General features: G+C 46.8%; 1 protein-coding gene across 2 annotated transcripts in view; it reads left to right on the forward strand.

Moving 5' to 3' along the window:
• EDA (ectodysplasin A) overlaps positions 1-16,520 on the forward strand; it is an 82,818-nt gene that overhangs the window by 58,989 nt on the left and 7,309 nt on the right. For both annotated transcript variants that reach the window (XM_072877088.1, XM_072877089.1), the window contains exons 3-4: positions 11,802-11,831; positions 15,583-15,762. In XM_072877088.1, coding sequence (XP_072733189.1) covers positions 11,802-11,831; positions 15,583-15,762 — 210 coding nt within the window. The remainder of the gene's footprint in view (positions 1-11,801; positions 11,832-15,582; positions 15,763-16,520) is intronic.

Below are 16,520 nucleotides of genomic sequence, written 5' to 3' on the forward strand. Positions count from 1 at the left end.
CATCTGTAGAGCTGCTTTGGTGTCTGCTTGTCCTTCCCTGGTACCTCCCGTCTGGTTCGGATAAGGTGCTGGGATGCCCACTGAAAGATTTGGAGGTACAGAGGATATTCAGAAGGCTTGAGAAGGAGTTCTCCGGTCGGAATCTCACCTCGGTTGCATTTTCAGATACTTGCGCTGATTCCACTTCTGGGTGGATTTCAGAGCTGTCCTGATGGATCCTCAGTCCGCAGCCTACGGTGTGTGCTTCAGCAGGCTTTGCTGAAACGTGAACTAAACTTTTAAGCTTTTTTTACAACTGCATGTTAAGCACGGACCAACATTATTAGAAGTGACTGGTGATTCCGTATGAATTCGACTTCTGAAAACCAGGGCTTTTCATAACGCCTCGGGTCAAATACTGAAGTTCAGGGATCTCAGATAGTTTCTTCTGTTACAAAACATGGCCAGGACTAATGAGAGGAGAACAGATGTTCCAGCCGGGCAAGGAATGCAATTGCATCTGAACTATGTGTGCATCTGAACTATCGATGCTGTACACCAAACGCTGTAAATGCTGAACTCAACTAGTAGCTGGTGATTTCTTTCCCACAGTATGAGAGGCTCTATTGTCTGTCTTGCTGAAGTATTTGCAGCTGAGCTTTGATTTCTGTGAATAAACTGGCTCTCTGGCCGCATCCACACAGTATTTTGCAGGCAGACGCAAGTTTGCTTAGCACATGCTCCAAGTCCATCTGGTCCCAGATGAGCTCCAGCCCAAAAGCCGAGGAACTGGTGCTGAGCTGCATCACGGACACATTTCCGAACGGCCAGGTATGGCAGCTCAGGCTCCTGCTGCAGCGACTACGGGGTATCTGTCTTCTGCAGATCTTGGGCTGAATAAGCTCATTTTTCTGTCTGTGGGGGCCAGGGCGGGACTGAATAGCCAAACGCAGAGCAGCTGCGCTGGTGATGGGAATTGTGAAGTTGTCTTCAGTTGTGGCCTGTCTGGGCACTCATTAAAAATCCGCTCAGTTATAGTAGACCAGATACACGAGCCGTAAGAAAAGTGCTGTTGCACAAAGCTGAAGAACACCACAACCGGGAAACTCTTTGGGGAAAAAGTTGTGAATGAGGCATGGCAGTTGCATGTTTTCATTAGGGCTTTGTTGGCCATGATGTATAGCAACATTGTTGGATTCGTAACTGATCTCGTTAATACAAGTAGGATTTGGTGAAGTCCATTAATCTGTTTGAAATGCTGTGAATGGATAAACTCAAGAGCTGGCTGAGCCAGGCAACACTTCACTGTGTCATGGCTGCTGCAGGGACTTGACTTTGGCTTCCCAAAGAGTAGTGGGGTCTCTCTTGGGTTTCCTTCAGACCCCTTTTCAGATTCACAGAAATAAAAGTACACGTGTATGCACGCAGATATATCTTTGGGTATAGATCCCATGCTATTCCATGTAATTAAACCGTCAGATTACAGACAGCTGTTGAACGCTGCAGAGGTTTTCGATCCAGTTGGGCAGGATTACGTACGGGAGGAGGAAAAACGTGTAAAGTTCTGCATGGATGAGATAGCCGAAGAGATTTCCTCCCACCTGCCCTCGGTTGCTTATGGATAGCTGTGGTGGGGGAGAGTGCATTTAAAACATCCAGCAAACAGTTTAAGAGAGCCTTTCATACGCTTGGTTAAAACCTTGCTGCAGCACCACTTGGGAATCATTTCTACTGGAATTCATGACATATGTTAGTTGTTTATCTTAGTGGGATATGACTTAAAATGTCAGAATGTTTTGTGTTAAGCAACAACCGAATAAAACAAACAAAATAAAAACACAGCTGTAATACTACGCTTTAAATTGTTGAATTCAAATATGTGGTATTGATAAAGTAAGCAATAGGGTGCAGTGGTGTATAGAAAATAAGCCTTGTGAAGCCAGCCAGCAAGCCAAAAAAAGCCTTGAGATACTTGAATTAGAAATAGTAATGTTGTTTGTCAGCTCTGCTGTAAAGATCCAGCATTTGGAATCCAACCTAAATGCCTGAAGGAGAACGAAAGGCACATCATATTCTTCTTCCATAGCCAGTGAGAGTGCAGAAGATGAAATATGATGGCCACAGGTTCTGGTGTGAACCCCAGGAACTTGGCTGGGACTGATTATGTGGGAGCGGAGTTAAGAAGGGTGGAGATTTATGTTTGATTGGGTTTTTGTGTTTTTGAGAAGGCAGTGCAATATAATTTTGCCAGCAACAGTGGCTCTATAGTTAATTGGGAGCAGGATTTTGTCTTTGTTCATGAACACATCTGTGCTGCGGTGTGCTTGCACCTACTCAGTGGGGATTGGGTATTTTTTTTAAAAGCCTTCACGGTATCAGTAGGCTGTCCTGGTGCCTTGCCACCGAGCTCGATGTGGATCTGAATTGGATAGAGGAAATAAATCAGCCGGTTGTTCTTTGTCATACAGGGTGATGGAAATCCCTGTTGCAGTAAGGATACCTCTGTTGTGCTCGAGAAAGCAGTGAGTAGTGATTTTCAGCAGAGCTCTGGCTGTTGGAGAAGCAGAGGTGAGGTCGCGAAGTAACGTAGGGTGGAGGGGACACCAGGAGGTGACTGGATCCAGCCCTCTCCCCCAAAGCAGGACCAACACCATGACAGAGGTGACAACAGCAGCGGTGACAGAATTCCAAAGGACAGTTGCTGTTCCAGCCTGGTTCTTCCATGACCCCGCACCTATGTTGTTCCTCGTGCCAAAAAGCCCTTAGGAGGTATGCAGGGCTGGTGGGTCTCTACGTGCTCCAGCACAGGTCTCTTCAAACAGCAGCTGACGACCTACAAGTCATGCCGTCCTTTTTAAGGTGGAAAAACCTGGTAAATGCATGGGAGCAATTACATTCGTCCTACTCCTTCCCCCTCTCCAGCTGGGGCAGAGGGTGGTTGTTCAACAAGGTGCCTTTACCTGGGCCAGTGAAACAGGTTGTTGACTCATGGTCTCTTAGGTCTGCCCCTTTTGCTCACGCTTCGGTTCTGATCATCTTGAACTGCAGTAACTAAAGACTTTTTTCCCCTTTAATATCATTAAAGATCAGTATAAAGCACATTGCAACCTACTGTTGCTGCTGGCCAGTATCTCTGTGTTTTTGCATTTAACTGTCCTCCCATTCCTTATGAGCTTGACCAAGTTATTCCCTGATGTGAAGAGTCCTGTTTTTTAATTGTCAAACCAGGCAAAAATCTCTCGTGAGTATTGGCAGGAGAAAAAAAACTTTGGCAACAACAAAAAAAACCTGTTACGTGATGAGATCTTACATAGGCTGAAGCTGTCTGAGGAAGAGAGATTGCGGTGCTCTGGCATCCAGTGTCACTCCAGGGACTCGAGAGATGGGGCAGGGATGAGCTGTGACTTCTCTCCGTTTGTTTTGAGACCGATGGGCTTGAACTGGGGTCTGGTGTATGGGATCAGAGGAACAGGGAGGGAGCAGGCTACTGATCCATGGAGCTCCTGGAGCAGCATCTGATCATCTGGATGACACATGGATGTAGGCTTGTCCTTTGACGGATTGCTCAGAGGAGAAGAGCAGTGAGGCAGCAGAAAGCCACTCTCATACCTAACTCACCACAAGAGAAATGATTCTCAGCCTTTGGTGTTGATGCACAAGCTCTTCTCGGACCCTCTGGCCAAGCAGCATAGTGTCCCAGAAGTGTCAGGGGAGACCTCAGCGCGGGATACTTCCCCTGGAGACATATGGAGACATGTGAAAAGTCCTTAAAGAAGAAGAAGAATAGCCTCAAAAAGTGGATCTGGCCAAGGGAGTGCCTCAAAAGAGTACAAGATGAGCTGCAAACTCTTCTTGATCTCTCAGGCTGGAGGAGCCTGGCTTTGAGCATTAGGCAGTTTAATTCAGCAGAGGGGTGGGTATCAGAAGAAGCGTCAGCTATAAGTTGGCTCCGAGGCAGTCTTGGGATCTTAGCAGCCTCTAACGCCAGAATATGACAGGGCTACCACTAAGCAAAGATTCCTGAAATGTAGGGCTTGTGTTTCTGCTGTGCACAGAGTTTAAGTGCAGTGAAGGTAGAGCAGCAGGCTGGGATGTCCTCCAGGCATGGCTCTTGGGACTGCTGTGGAAGGAGGGTGCTGCTAGATGAAGGACAAGGAGGGAACGCTATTTTATGGGATGCCATCATGGAGCATCTCAATTTAAGATGTAACCAGAAAAAGACAATAAAGGGTGACCGTGTTCACAGATGAATTTTGAAGAGTTTAAAACAAAATTGAACCAAAAGCAGAGAGAGAAGCAATAATAGTGGTTGAGGAAAAACTGAATGGCCTTGGGATTTGCCTTACACACTAATATATCAAGCAGCACTGTTCCATCCTTCCCCCGCTTTGTACAATGAGCTCCCCATTCTGTTATGTAATATATTCACTATATTCTGATTTATTGAAATTAGTACTAGCCTTGTACCGGGGACATCGCATCCCTAACTTGGATTCAGCCTTTCTGCCTGTAATTGCGGGCAGCACCTTTCCTCCACGCTTAGCAGAAGACCTCCCTTCCTCATCCCAGCCCCCAAAAAACCACTCTGGCAAAGCATGCCAGAAGTTTTGAGTAGTGTACGATGCGTTTTATTTCTGGGATATTTTCCTAGATCTATAATTTATCATATCTTCTAAATATTCTGGAGTAATAATACCAAAGCTGCTCTTCGAGATCTGTTGCCTTTTTCTCTGGAATTGGTGAAGAAACACTTTCTTTTTCAGGGAAGGGAAAAAATTTGTCTTGTTTCTGTATTTGTATCACTGACTGATATTTCAGTACGGTCCAAGAAGCTTTCATCTGGATAGACCAAATTTCCTGAAAACGTTGAAAACATATTGGTTCCAAACCTCCCCCAAAACCACATGTTCTAGATTAAGCATGTGTTTGGGAGCTAACATCCTTCTTTCCCCAACTCCACCATAGTCTGGCATTAATAACACCGCCCTTAAAAATATTTGAAAAGCCTTACATATCTCATACCCGTGCGAATGAAGTAAATATCATTACACCACTTCTGTAAATGAAACAACTGAGTTTCGGAGGTTTGACTAAAGTGGAGTTGCTCTGTTATTCATTGAGACAACTTCTATCAAAGCAGGTGGTAGATTCTTCATCACTTGAAATCTCAGGTAACACTTGAGCTTTTCTTTCCGCTGCCCCCTCCTCTTTAGTATTGGTCAAATAGAGATAGAGGGATTGATGGAAGGCTTAACGAGTAGGACTTCTTTAATACTTGATCATCATAATGGTTCCTTCTGGTCTTAATGTCTGTGAAAGTTGACAGGACTGGTTAATTCCCAGGCATGGGTCAGGAACGGTAACATTTGAATAGCTGCTTTGCCCTTCTTTTTTAGGAAGCCCCAAGGGGCAGAGAACTTCCTTCCTGGAGAGGTGGAAGCTTTCACAGCGGGAGGGCACTTGGTGGTCAGAGCTTTCTGTGCGAGATGGAGACAACCCGCGTTGTTGGGTTGAACGGTAACCCGAGGCTTAGCAGGACTTGAGTCCTGGGACACTCATCCGCTGCGCCACAGAGCCTGGTTGCCGTGCTCGGCTTCTGTTTCTTCTCTGCCCTTTGTGCGTTGTGTTTACTGAGAATCCAGGATCCTTGAGGGAAGAAATCCCTGCATGCAAATGGAGAATAACGTCATTTTGGCCAGCACCCTGGCATGTTTCAATAACTCCGTTAATAATGGTATCCTGACTAATGTCCAGGAACTCATTTCAGATTCTGTTAGCTATCTATTCTCTAGAAGTTACTGGTGGACTTGGGCAGTATTCAGAGCTTTGTCTGAGATTTAGCAAGTGGTCTCTTTGTTAAACCAGATGGTTAGCAGGGTTTGGAAAAATACTTTACACAAATTTCCATAGCTGTTGAGAACAGTGATTATTAAATCTAATATTCTTCTTCCAACTACACCCAGAAGCTCATACTTCAAAGAAAAAGGTGCCTTTTTTTTTTTTTTTTAAGTGCACAAAGAGGATATAGTTTTGAAAATGTGCATATTAGGTAAGTCACATAGAGCTCCCCGCTTCTGTTTTCGTCTTCAAAGTTAGATGTTTGTCTTGAAAGTAGCTATAGGCTTAATGATTTCAGGTCACCTTATGCTTATTTTACCAACAAGTGAGAAGTGATGTGACGTTTCTGGAGGACGCTAACATCTCATTAATTAATCATCAAGATTTTCTCTCTGATTCTGCTTGTAACCTGGGATGAGGATAACTTCTCAGTACCTCCATCTTCTCAGCTCTCGGGGGCAGAGTGTTGATGGTAATACGGAGATGGCTCAGGTGTATTATCTGGTCTTACATATTCCCCAAACCAGAGCCATGCTGAGGCGAGAAGATTGATGATATACCATAGTAATTTAGTGCTAGGAAAATAGAGACGGGATGCCTTAATAATCCTAGGAGCCAGCAGTGAATGCTGGAAATGGCTCGGCACAGCCTATAGAGGACACGGTGGTTGCTGCAGCGTACCTTTCCGAAAATGGTCGAACACCTTGAAGACATCAGTAGACGTCTTTGTTCTGGATTGAATGTGGATGCTGCTAGAATATGGTAGCGGCACTCGCTGACTTTGTTCTGCTCTTGGCAACTGAGAATTTGAGAAAGTTCAGCAGCCTTCCTAGGTACTCGTCCTTTGTTTGACTGATTTCTATAATGGCCAACCTTTTATAGGTTTTATATAAAATAAGCGTAATTACAAAGATCTGTTCCCGTCAATAAAACCAGTTTGAACTGTTTTGTAGGAATTTAAACTATTTCTTGTTAATCCACACACATAACTAATAAGTGAACGCAGGGTTTTTTTAATATGCTATTTATATCAGCATACGTCCTAAAGAAGTGTTTGATATTTTTGTATTTATAGTAAATCATAGCAGTGTGTAGCGTGCAGAAAGAAAAATCGGGGCGGGGGGGGAGTAAACTCTATTAATCTTTATAAGAGAAAACATGTCACATGTAATATCCTCAAGTTGCATCACCATCTGTTTTTTTCTGAAGCCCTTGGAAATGATCCAGCAGATGCTAGGGCTGCAGGAGCTGGGGGCTGGAACCTGCTCCCCGAAGCACGGTCAGATGTCTTCTGCTGCTTGCTGGGCCACAGCTGCGGTTTTACACAACAAAAACTCATCTATTGCAAATATTTGCTTTAGCTTAGATGAGAAGTTTGCATCTCAAGTGGCTCAGTGCGAAAACCCGTGGCCATAGTGCTTCTGCTAGAAGAAGGGACTTGGCATTGCTTGGAGCCTTCCCCGTGCAGATGCCCAGCTATCATATAGATACCGTATTGTTATCATATAGAGCAGTATGTTCCTGCTTGAACCTTTCCCTCGAAGTTTACCACTCTTGCTGGTTTTATATGCCCTCCTTTTCTGTTATCATTCCCTTTTAGTTTCCCAACAGATGTGGAAAATAAGCTTTTGGAGAAGTCTAGGTCTCAAGCGCTGTTCAAAGCCAGGGTCTTCAAAGGCCCAGCGCGCAGCGTTGCTGCTCTAATGCCTTTGCTGGGGAAATCCCGTCCTGCGATGAAGAACTCAGCTGGCAGATGATAGAGCTGGCCTGAGTTATTGCAGCAGGAGGCGGTGGGCTTTTCCTACAGGAAATCCAATGAAAGAGATTATAAATTTTAGAAGTAGATCAGGTAGCTAGCTTAAACATTTCAAGTCAGGCTAGCAGCCTGCTTAGTAGCTATGGCTTTAGTAGTTGGACAAAAAATAACCTCACCACTTTCCAAAGGGACTGATGAACTTTTGAGAGACTTCTAAGGAGTGACCGGAGGGCTCGCTCTGAGCCAGAAGACCCCCTCCAAACCTGTGCTCTTCCTTCTGGAGGTTAGAAGAAGCCTTCTCATTCCCAGCTTAATGGTCTTGGGAAGCAATTCGCACATGTGAGGACATGCCAGCGCTGTCCTTTAATCCCTAACAGGTCTTCTCCCTCCATGCCCACCACCATTGCCTTTCCCAGTGGTGCTCATCCTTCTCCCAGCGTTGATGGCCAACCAGGCGAGCCCTGCTTGACCACTTCTTGACCTTCCCAGGAGCCCTTCTGTGAAATTGTTCTCGTTTAAATTCATCTTTCTGTATGTAGATGATCAGGATTGACTGCGTTACTCCTGGGTTTTTCACCCCCACCTACTGCGTGGCATCAGTATTGCCCCATGTCTGCCAGAGGTATTTCCACTGATTTAGGATTGCATTTCTGCCTTTCCTGGCTGTGTGACAGCAACTCAGCACGTGCAGACGTTGTCCTCCGCAGCTCCATCTGAGGAGCTCCACCATCCAGCAGAACAGTTTATTATTCCCTCTGTATATATAATTTATAGGGCTGTGCATTTTGTATGACTGAATCTCATTCCATGCTTATTATCCTTGAAAGCCATCCAGCCTGTCCTCTCTGATATCCTGGTCCTCTTCGGTATTAACAGTTCTTGTCAACTTTCCTTCCTCTGCAAAGCAAAGCTAAAATGAAGGGTTGAATCGAGCTGACAGCTCCTTCAAGGATGGATTAGAGTGTAAGCATAAATTTAATTTCAGATGAAAGACAGGAAATGTAGAAGGGGATGGACTTCCCTGGGTCTGGGGTCTGGTTTGACCTCAAACACGAGCAGACAGCATGCGGAAAGGAGATGGGAGATAGGTGGGATTAGTAGGAAGAAGTACTAAGGTCGAGTGCAAGCACATATGGAGAAAAACAGCTATGCTCGGGTAGCTGTGGCGTTTAATACCAGCAGTCACGACCACAAGCTTGATCTCCAGCAAGTTCGTAACAGATACTTCAAGGAATTCATGAGGAACAGAGGTAATGCCAGAAAACTGCAGAAAAGCAAACCTGAGGTTGTTTCTATAAAGAAGGGAAAAGCGGTGCTGGGGAACAGCTGACCGGTCGGGTGACTCTCAGATCCCACCAGCACTGGAACAAATCCTCAAACGCACTGCAGTGAAGCCCCTGAAAGCAGAGACGGGAGCGGTAGCAGGCAGCGTTGATCGGTGGGGAATTCTTCAAGTCAAACCAGTGTCCTTCTACAAGAAGATGGCAGGTCTTGTGGACTCCAGAGCAGCAGTAGATATCCTGTAACTTGATTTTTTTATAAGGCTTTTGATACTGTAGAGGAACACGGTGTAGTCTGCATCTTGGAGCGAAATAAAAATTATTTTCTCATAGACCTTCTATGGAATCAAGCCATCTAACGGCCTCTGTGAAACTACGCCAAATAAATCATGGGTAGTGGGAAAAGCTTTGAGACCGGGAGCCTCTCCGCAGGAGGATTGGGATGGTGAGGTGGGATTAACGGCGTAGGAGAAGACTCTAGGAAAGACTTACGCTGGCCTAACTTGTAGGTATTGACCCTGCTCCATCAGTTAGCAGATAACCAGCGGGTCATGTGCATTCAACCACTGCAGCATTTAACGGGCTTTATTGCCGAAATGTTGGGGTGTGGCCTCAGAAAAGCGTGGCAGAAAGGTGGTTTTTTTTTCCCTCGTCTGCACGTATGTGTTGGGCCAGCGCATATCAAGTGAAGTTTTCAAGCTTTGTGCCTGAGCACCTTTCGTACTGACGGGAATACAGGTCTGTTATTTCGATGGAATTCTGCTTCCCAAACTCAGCAAGAGACTTTGTTACCGTTTTAGGCTAAATTGAGAAAGAGCCGAGGAGTTTACCATTTTGAGGAAAAATGAGGGAAATTCTGTCTTCTGGTGTATCGGATGAACCTCATGGCTCCCTGCTACAATTAAATTATCCACCCCTCCTATTGGGAGACGAACAGATGCAAACCCCAGAGACTCAGAAGCTCCCAAGGCTAATAATATTGTGTTTTTTTCATGTCAGAAGTATTTTTGTGTTTGTCGAAAGATTCACTTGCACAGCCATAACATCTCTCTCTGCCGTGCCTGGAACAGATGCGTGTGTTGTAATATAGACTGTGAACATTGACATCGCATGTGGTTCTCATTCCTCCCATTCATCTTTGAAGCTAATTGGTTCCATCCATTTCAAATGTGTTTGGCTCGCCGCAGCTATTTGTACTTTCACTCTGGTTATAGCGCTAATGGTGTGATATATATAACATGAAATAAACTCTCATGACTCCGAGGTCTGAAGAGACGCATACACAGCACTCGCATTTTGCTTGCTGTGTTGGGTTTTGGTTTCTTTTTTTTTTTTTAAATGACGTCCCCCAGACAATTTTCTTCTCTTCACTGAGAGTGTTATTAACTAGCTGGTGCCTAGGATGAGGGCCGGTGGAGATCGCCGGCGTGATCATGGCTCCTTCTGCATCGCGGGAGCTCAGAAAATGCAAAAAGAGGAGCCAAACATAAAAGGTTTTGCAGTTCATCTGCTGGTGGTGGACCTGCTGGTTGGCTTCGGTGTTGCTCCTTAGCAAGATGCTGGGACTGGCGTTGTTAGAAACCTATGTCTTGTCCTATCTGCGTTTTAATACTGTGCATATGTGGATTGGTAAAAAAAATAGTAAATTAGCAGAAATAATAAATTAGATAATAGCATAATTTTCCCATGACCCAACAGCATAGTGTAGGCGAATTAGTGTTCCTGTTGAAAAGGCATCAGGAAGGTTACTGGGTATTTCTCTGGTCCTTCTCTCATCTTTCCATCTAGCCACGGGGACGTGGCACTTCTGTACGAATTGGTGATTTGTCTTTCTCTACCGGTGCTGACTCAAAGCAACCTCGTTACCGTCCATTCATTAGAAGCGTATCTCAGTTAAAGGTGACTTCGATCTTCGATGTGTGTTTAAACCCAGATTCTAGAGGGATTTCACTGATGAACGGCGAGGGAATATTGGGGATTTTTGCAGTTCATTCCCATCCCTGATTAATTTTGGAGGAAGCAATGGAACATGTTTCACACTTCAGCTTCTGCTTAAGAAGTCATGTAGTTTCTCAGCTTCACTATAAATATTTTCATTTCTTGCTAGCCTTACAAGCTTGTATTCCCATTGTTTAAATAAGCCAGTTCATACTAATTCTTTGCTTTTGTTTTTTTTAGTATTTTATTACTGTTTTTAAACAATTTGGCTTGCAAGTATTTGGGTTACTGCTCTCAGCTGAGAGCTGAGTCATGCTAACTTTCTTCTAACCTGTCCTCATCGGGAAGCAAAATGTGTCAGCTTTAAATGTTAAGCTTGGCAATTTCAAGCTAACAGAGATAATTCATGTGTGGCCGCATAGATCCCAAATGCATCCATCGTCCACTTGAAAAATAATCTGCTGTGGCGGGATCGTATTTTTAAATGCTTTCTGTCGAGTCTCAGGATTTCTGCTGCCTGAAGGTTTTACGTGCCGTACTTCCGTCAGCGACTTCAGGGGATACGTATGGCAAAACTTTGAGCCGTGCTCAGCAGAGCTGGAACTAAGCTGGTGTCTGAGAGTAAAGCTCTGGCTCAGGGTTGAAGAGCATCTGTCGCCTGAGCTTTGCCGTTGGCCGCAAGCAAGCGGTTTAACTCGTCTTTGCAGTAAAGGGGGAGAGAAGCCCTCCTGGAGAGCCCACCAGAACTCACGCACTCGTGTTATACCAGCCACGGGTTGCTGGTTTGAGAGAGGGTAAAGCAGATCCGGGTCCCGGTAAAGGCGCTACACCTTCGCAGCAGCTGTTTGTAGAAAACAGAAAACTCTACCGGCTTACCGGGTTTGTTGCCAGTTTTGTTCCAGCTCTGGAAACCATCCTCTGGGTCGGGGGGTGTTGGTGGCAGTGAGGATTTTCTAAGATTAAATGATCACTGAATTTCACCAGTTTTCTTCTTTTTTTTTCCTTTGTAGGTCCAAGTTCAGTTAAAAACAAGAAAAAAGGTAAGTGTGAGTTTTAATTTCATTTTCCTTCCTGTGCCTGTGTTACCTGGCTATGAATTCTCTTTAGCCAGCGTGAAGGAGGAACCAACGACAGGTTCCCTCTCCGGGAAGGGCAGGGATTAACGTGGAGCATGGTCCTACGACTCAGACCGTCGGCCGCTCCCGCGCTTCTGCATCGCCACGGCCGGACTGCACGACCCAGCAGCAGCGCAGGAGCATAGGCACTCCTTAAAACCTTCCTTAAAAGCTCAAGGAAGTTAATCTCGTTGTATAGAAGTAATGCCGAAGATGCTATAATTAAATAGTTGAGTGGAGTTGAGTCACGTACCAGCTATCGGGAGCTGCTTGCTCTTTGCCAGGCCGTCTCTGCTGAAGCAGCTTTAGCTTTCATCCCTGTCCTGCCCATGCATCTTGCTGCAGGTTGGGCTCTCCTTCAGACCCACCAAAGTCAAAGCAGATACACACTGCATCTCACTTCTGATTGTGTATTAACCTCAGAAGTTTTATTTTCTGTGTCCATTCTGAGCGTTGGTCAGCCCACAGGTATTTTGTCTGACTTTCTTATGTTCCTCAAGCTGTTTGCAATGCGTAATTGGGTATTTTTTAAAAAGCGTGTCGATGAGTTGTTGTGACTTGGGTTCTTTGGGAGGTAGCCCTGTGTTTCCATGGGGTGTCTGATGCCATCCCTGTTTGTGCAGGACTTCTGGGGCATGCTTGCGGTCATACACTTACTTGCTACAGGAACTTGAGCGAGTCACGGGGTCCGAGTTCCCCGATTTCAGGGAAGCACAGTCAGATTACCCATTTTTGCTCCTCGTAACCATCGAAACACTTCTGTGCGCGTTTTAAAAACTGCGGTGCGTGCTCGCGACGGGTTGGAGGTTACGAGAAATGCAGAAACTGTGGGCACCTGGGGGTTGTGCTGCCTCTGAAGCCCAGGGAGCTGCACGTGGCGAGGGGCTCGCGCAGGCGTCGACGTGCAGCACGTCCGCACGGCCAAGCCCACGCAGCAAAGCGCTGACAGATGCAATGTCAGCTCTTTGCTTACTACCTGTTGCACCTAATGGATATTTAATTAACAGAAAAGTTAGCTGTTCAGCACTTTGCCGTGTCCCTCGAGAGACCTTCCCGCGCGTGCCGGTACACGGCCTGGGCTCCAGCCCGCCGTCGTGACCTGCGGCAGCAAGAGCGGCCGAGCTTTGCGTGTCTGTGCTACTTTACTAGCACAGCAAATCACTTTTAATCCTTGGATACAAACTCAACATTTACGGCTGAGAGGTTAAGACAGGCCACGGTTAGAAACTTAGTTTATATTTACCCTCAAAAGCAGCATAAAATTTTATGTTTGAGAAGTTTGTCCTAAGAAAACTCTGAAACCCTAAACCCGTGTTAAATCAGCCGAACTAATAACAAATGATGACTGTGGTATTCATAGCAATTCTGGAGTAGCAGGGGGATCTTGTAGAGCTGTATTATATACAGCTGTAGCGCTGTATAAAATAGTTTAATTTTATGGTATTGTCACATTTAATTTTTTTTAGAATTAGAGCGTATTGTTTGGCGAACGATGATTAAGGAAAACTCACTGGTTCTGCCTGCTTTGAGTTTTGGAGCCTGCCTAGCGCATGTGGGTAAAGACGGAGACTTGGCACGCTGGGGCTTGGGTGCTGGAGACCCTCCCTGGAGAGCTGCTCGTGCTGGGGCTGGGGTCCCCGCAGTTAGAAGATGAATCGAGAGCTTTATACTTCCTGAATATCTTTTTTTTTGCCTTGTGACTTTAATAAGCGAGGTTGCATTGATGCAGAAAAGTCGTTGAAATTACTTGAAGGAGCGGGAATGCACAGAAGATAAGTGTCCCTGTGCGGCATCAGAATTATGTGCAATTGTTTTACTGCTAAACTAGCAGCTCATTTAGTAGCAGACCAGATTTCTGAGACAGATTAGTTAAACCAGCTGTAATGTGTATCCCTCTTGGGAAGGAAAGCCAGGAGTGACAGCAGCAGGATTCCTGACTTACTGCGTATGATCCTTCATTCGGATGTCCTAGATTGGAGGGGATGTGAATGAGAAGAATTTATTCAGCGTGCTTTAGGGGGAAAACGGGTAAGGGATTTGATGCAAGATGATAATTTCCAAAGCGTGTCGTTAACCCGAGGAGGAGGAGAATTGCTGGAGTAGAGGAAGGCTGGCTTGTTGCCAGCTCAGAGTTGAAGACACGGCTGCTCATCTGGGCAGAAATACTGCTGCCAACAATTTGTCCCCTAAAGCTTTGCCCTGTTTTTGTAGGATACCAGTAGTATTTTAATCACCCGTGCTTACTTTAACTTCGTTTTCTGCACGTTGAAGCTGAGCTGCACGGTTGTCCTACGCTGATTTCCATGTGCCCTTGTTCGTGGCAAGTGGCCGTCCAGAGATTTCCACTTCTGTGCTAACTAAAATAGATGGGTTTTTCTGTAGAGGTTTGTTCCATGACAAAGGTGGGTATTTAGTAGAGAAACAAGTACATGAATGTACTCGGAAACCATTCCAATAACCGTTATTTCATATCCTAGCTGCTGCTGTCATCCAAAAAAGTGTTTAATTCCGTCCTGCAGCGGACTTTGTTTCAGTAGTTGAAGCGATTTTGCTAAGTTAATAAAGCTCTTCAGCATAAAAGCTGTTACAAAGTTGCGTTTTAAAAACTACATCAAAAGAACATAATTTCTCTCGGGGATCTGGAAAATCGGGAGAGCACAGGTCAGGCTTTCTCTGCAGGCCTTATTCTAGTCCATGGGGTATACGCCCGTTAAGAGTCTTTACTTGCACGGTTGTGCGTGGTTGTCCCGGGACCGCGCGATGAGATGTGCTTGAGGATCGTGGCAATTCTTCAGTGCTTTCATCCTCCTGATCGGGTTAGTATTGGGTTAGTCCATCCCTTACCCCTCCACCCAAAGCCCAAAATGCACATTTAATTCTTTTGAGGCATCGTAGCATCTAAGTCCTTCGTGCAGGTGAAGCGCATCCTCATCTCGCCATAGCAATGTGCCGCTCTGCGGGGACGCCTCCTGCGCGGCCCTGGGCTCTCAGCAGCTGGTGGAGAGGAGCTGAAGCTCAGCTCTGAACTGCCCTCTGGAGGCACCTCTCTCCCTCAGAAAAGAGACGAAGCCGTGGGGATTATGTGCTAACGCATACGTATACAGCAGGTAGAAAAGATTGCGACTGTTTCCCGTCAAAAAAAAACCCCAGAAAACTGAGAAACTGCGGAGTGGTTCATCTCGACTTTTAATACTCCAGCTTTCACTGCGTCGCATTGCAGCGTGCGGTTGGTCGAAGGGAGCGTCCTAACCTTGCCGCGGGGCTGCGACCAGCTCTCGGGCGCGCTGCCTTTGAGGGCTGCGGGACCTCCCAGCCCCGTGCCGAGAGCAGGGTGGCCAGGGGAGGGCTGCGGCCAGAGCTCTGGGGCAGAGACCGTCTGAGCCTCCATCTCTTGGGAGGCCTTGGAGAGTCCGCGTGCCTCATTTAAATGTAATTACACATGCTGGAAGGAGCCTGCAAGGCGGTGTCTGCCGGCAGCGTTGTCCTCGTGGTGCGGAGCCGCAGGACCCCCACCCCACCCCGGCCCCTTGGGTGCTCCTCCTTGTCCCTGCCCCCCAGCCGGCAACGAGCCATCCCCAATCTACCGCTTTCCTCGTTCCCAGGGCTTTCCTGTAGGTAAAAGACCATCCCATACTCAGCGTGCGGAGAAGCTAACATTAGACCTTCTATTTTTCAGGTAAAAAGGCTGGTCCTCCAGGACCCAACGGTCCCCAAGGGCCACCAGGTCCTCCTGGGCCCCAGGGTCCCCCCGGCATTCCCGGCATCCCTGGCATTCCCGGCACAACCGTCATGGGACCGCCTGGCCCCCCTGGCCCACCGGGCCCTCAGGGACCGCCTGGACTGCAGGGCCCCTCAGGTAACCGGTTTGTCCCCTTCTCTGGCACACCGGGGGGACGCAGGAGATGCCACGGCGGCACCGCTGCTGTACAAATAAATAAAAAAGCTCCAGGTTTCCGCCTGAGGACGGCGTAGGGTGCGAGCGCGATGGTGCGGCATCCTTGCGTATAGGACTCGGGTGTTCCGGGGCTCGTCCTTGCACCCATGGGGGGACGAGAGGAGCAGCAGCAGTTCCGCAGCCCTGCGGGCTGCACGCTGGGAGCCCAGCAGCGGTGGTTTAGGGTGCGATGCCGCGGGCGAGGTGGTGCCTGTCAGAAGAGGATGCCGAGAAGGAGCAGCAAAGACCTGCCGAGCCTCAGTTGCTTTTAAGCGTCCCACTGAAGCCTGCCGGTGCCCGATTTCTGTGTGCGCAAACTGGCTGCAAGGTGGCTCTTCCTGACGGTGACTCGGTGTTTGCGTTAATTCCTCTTAAGCTGACGCAAAGCCTAGCTTTGCATCAGGACCGGGAAGGCTGACGCTTAGCAGAGCCGCTAAGCCAGCCCAGGAACCGCACGAACCGAAGCAGCTTGCCTCCCGTACCAGCCAGATGGAAATATGTTTTCCTCCTGCGGTTCTTGGTTTCATTTTTCTTTGTTTCTTTGTATCTGCACCATATTGTTTCTCCCTGGAGTCATGTGCCAATTATTTTGTTAAAACCCCTGAATTTAATAACTCTTTAAAATGCAGATTAGTGGAAGTTCACATCAGTGTTGTTTTATATATATATATATATATATA

This window comes from Ciconia boyciana, chromosome 12, assembly GCF_034638445.1.
Source record: "Ciconia boyciana chromosome 12, ASM3463844v1, whole genome shotgun sequence".
Taxonomy (NCBI): domain Eukaryota; kingdom Metazoa; phylum Chordata; class Aves; order Ciconiiformes; family Ciconiidae; genus Ciconia; species Ciconia boyciana.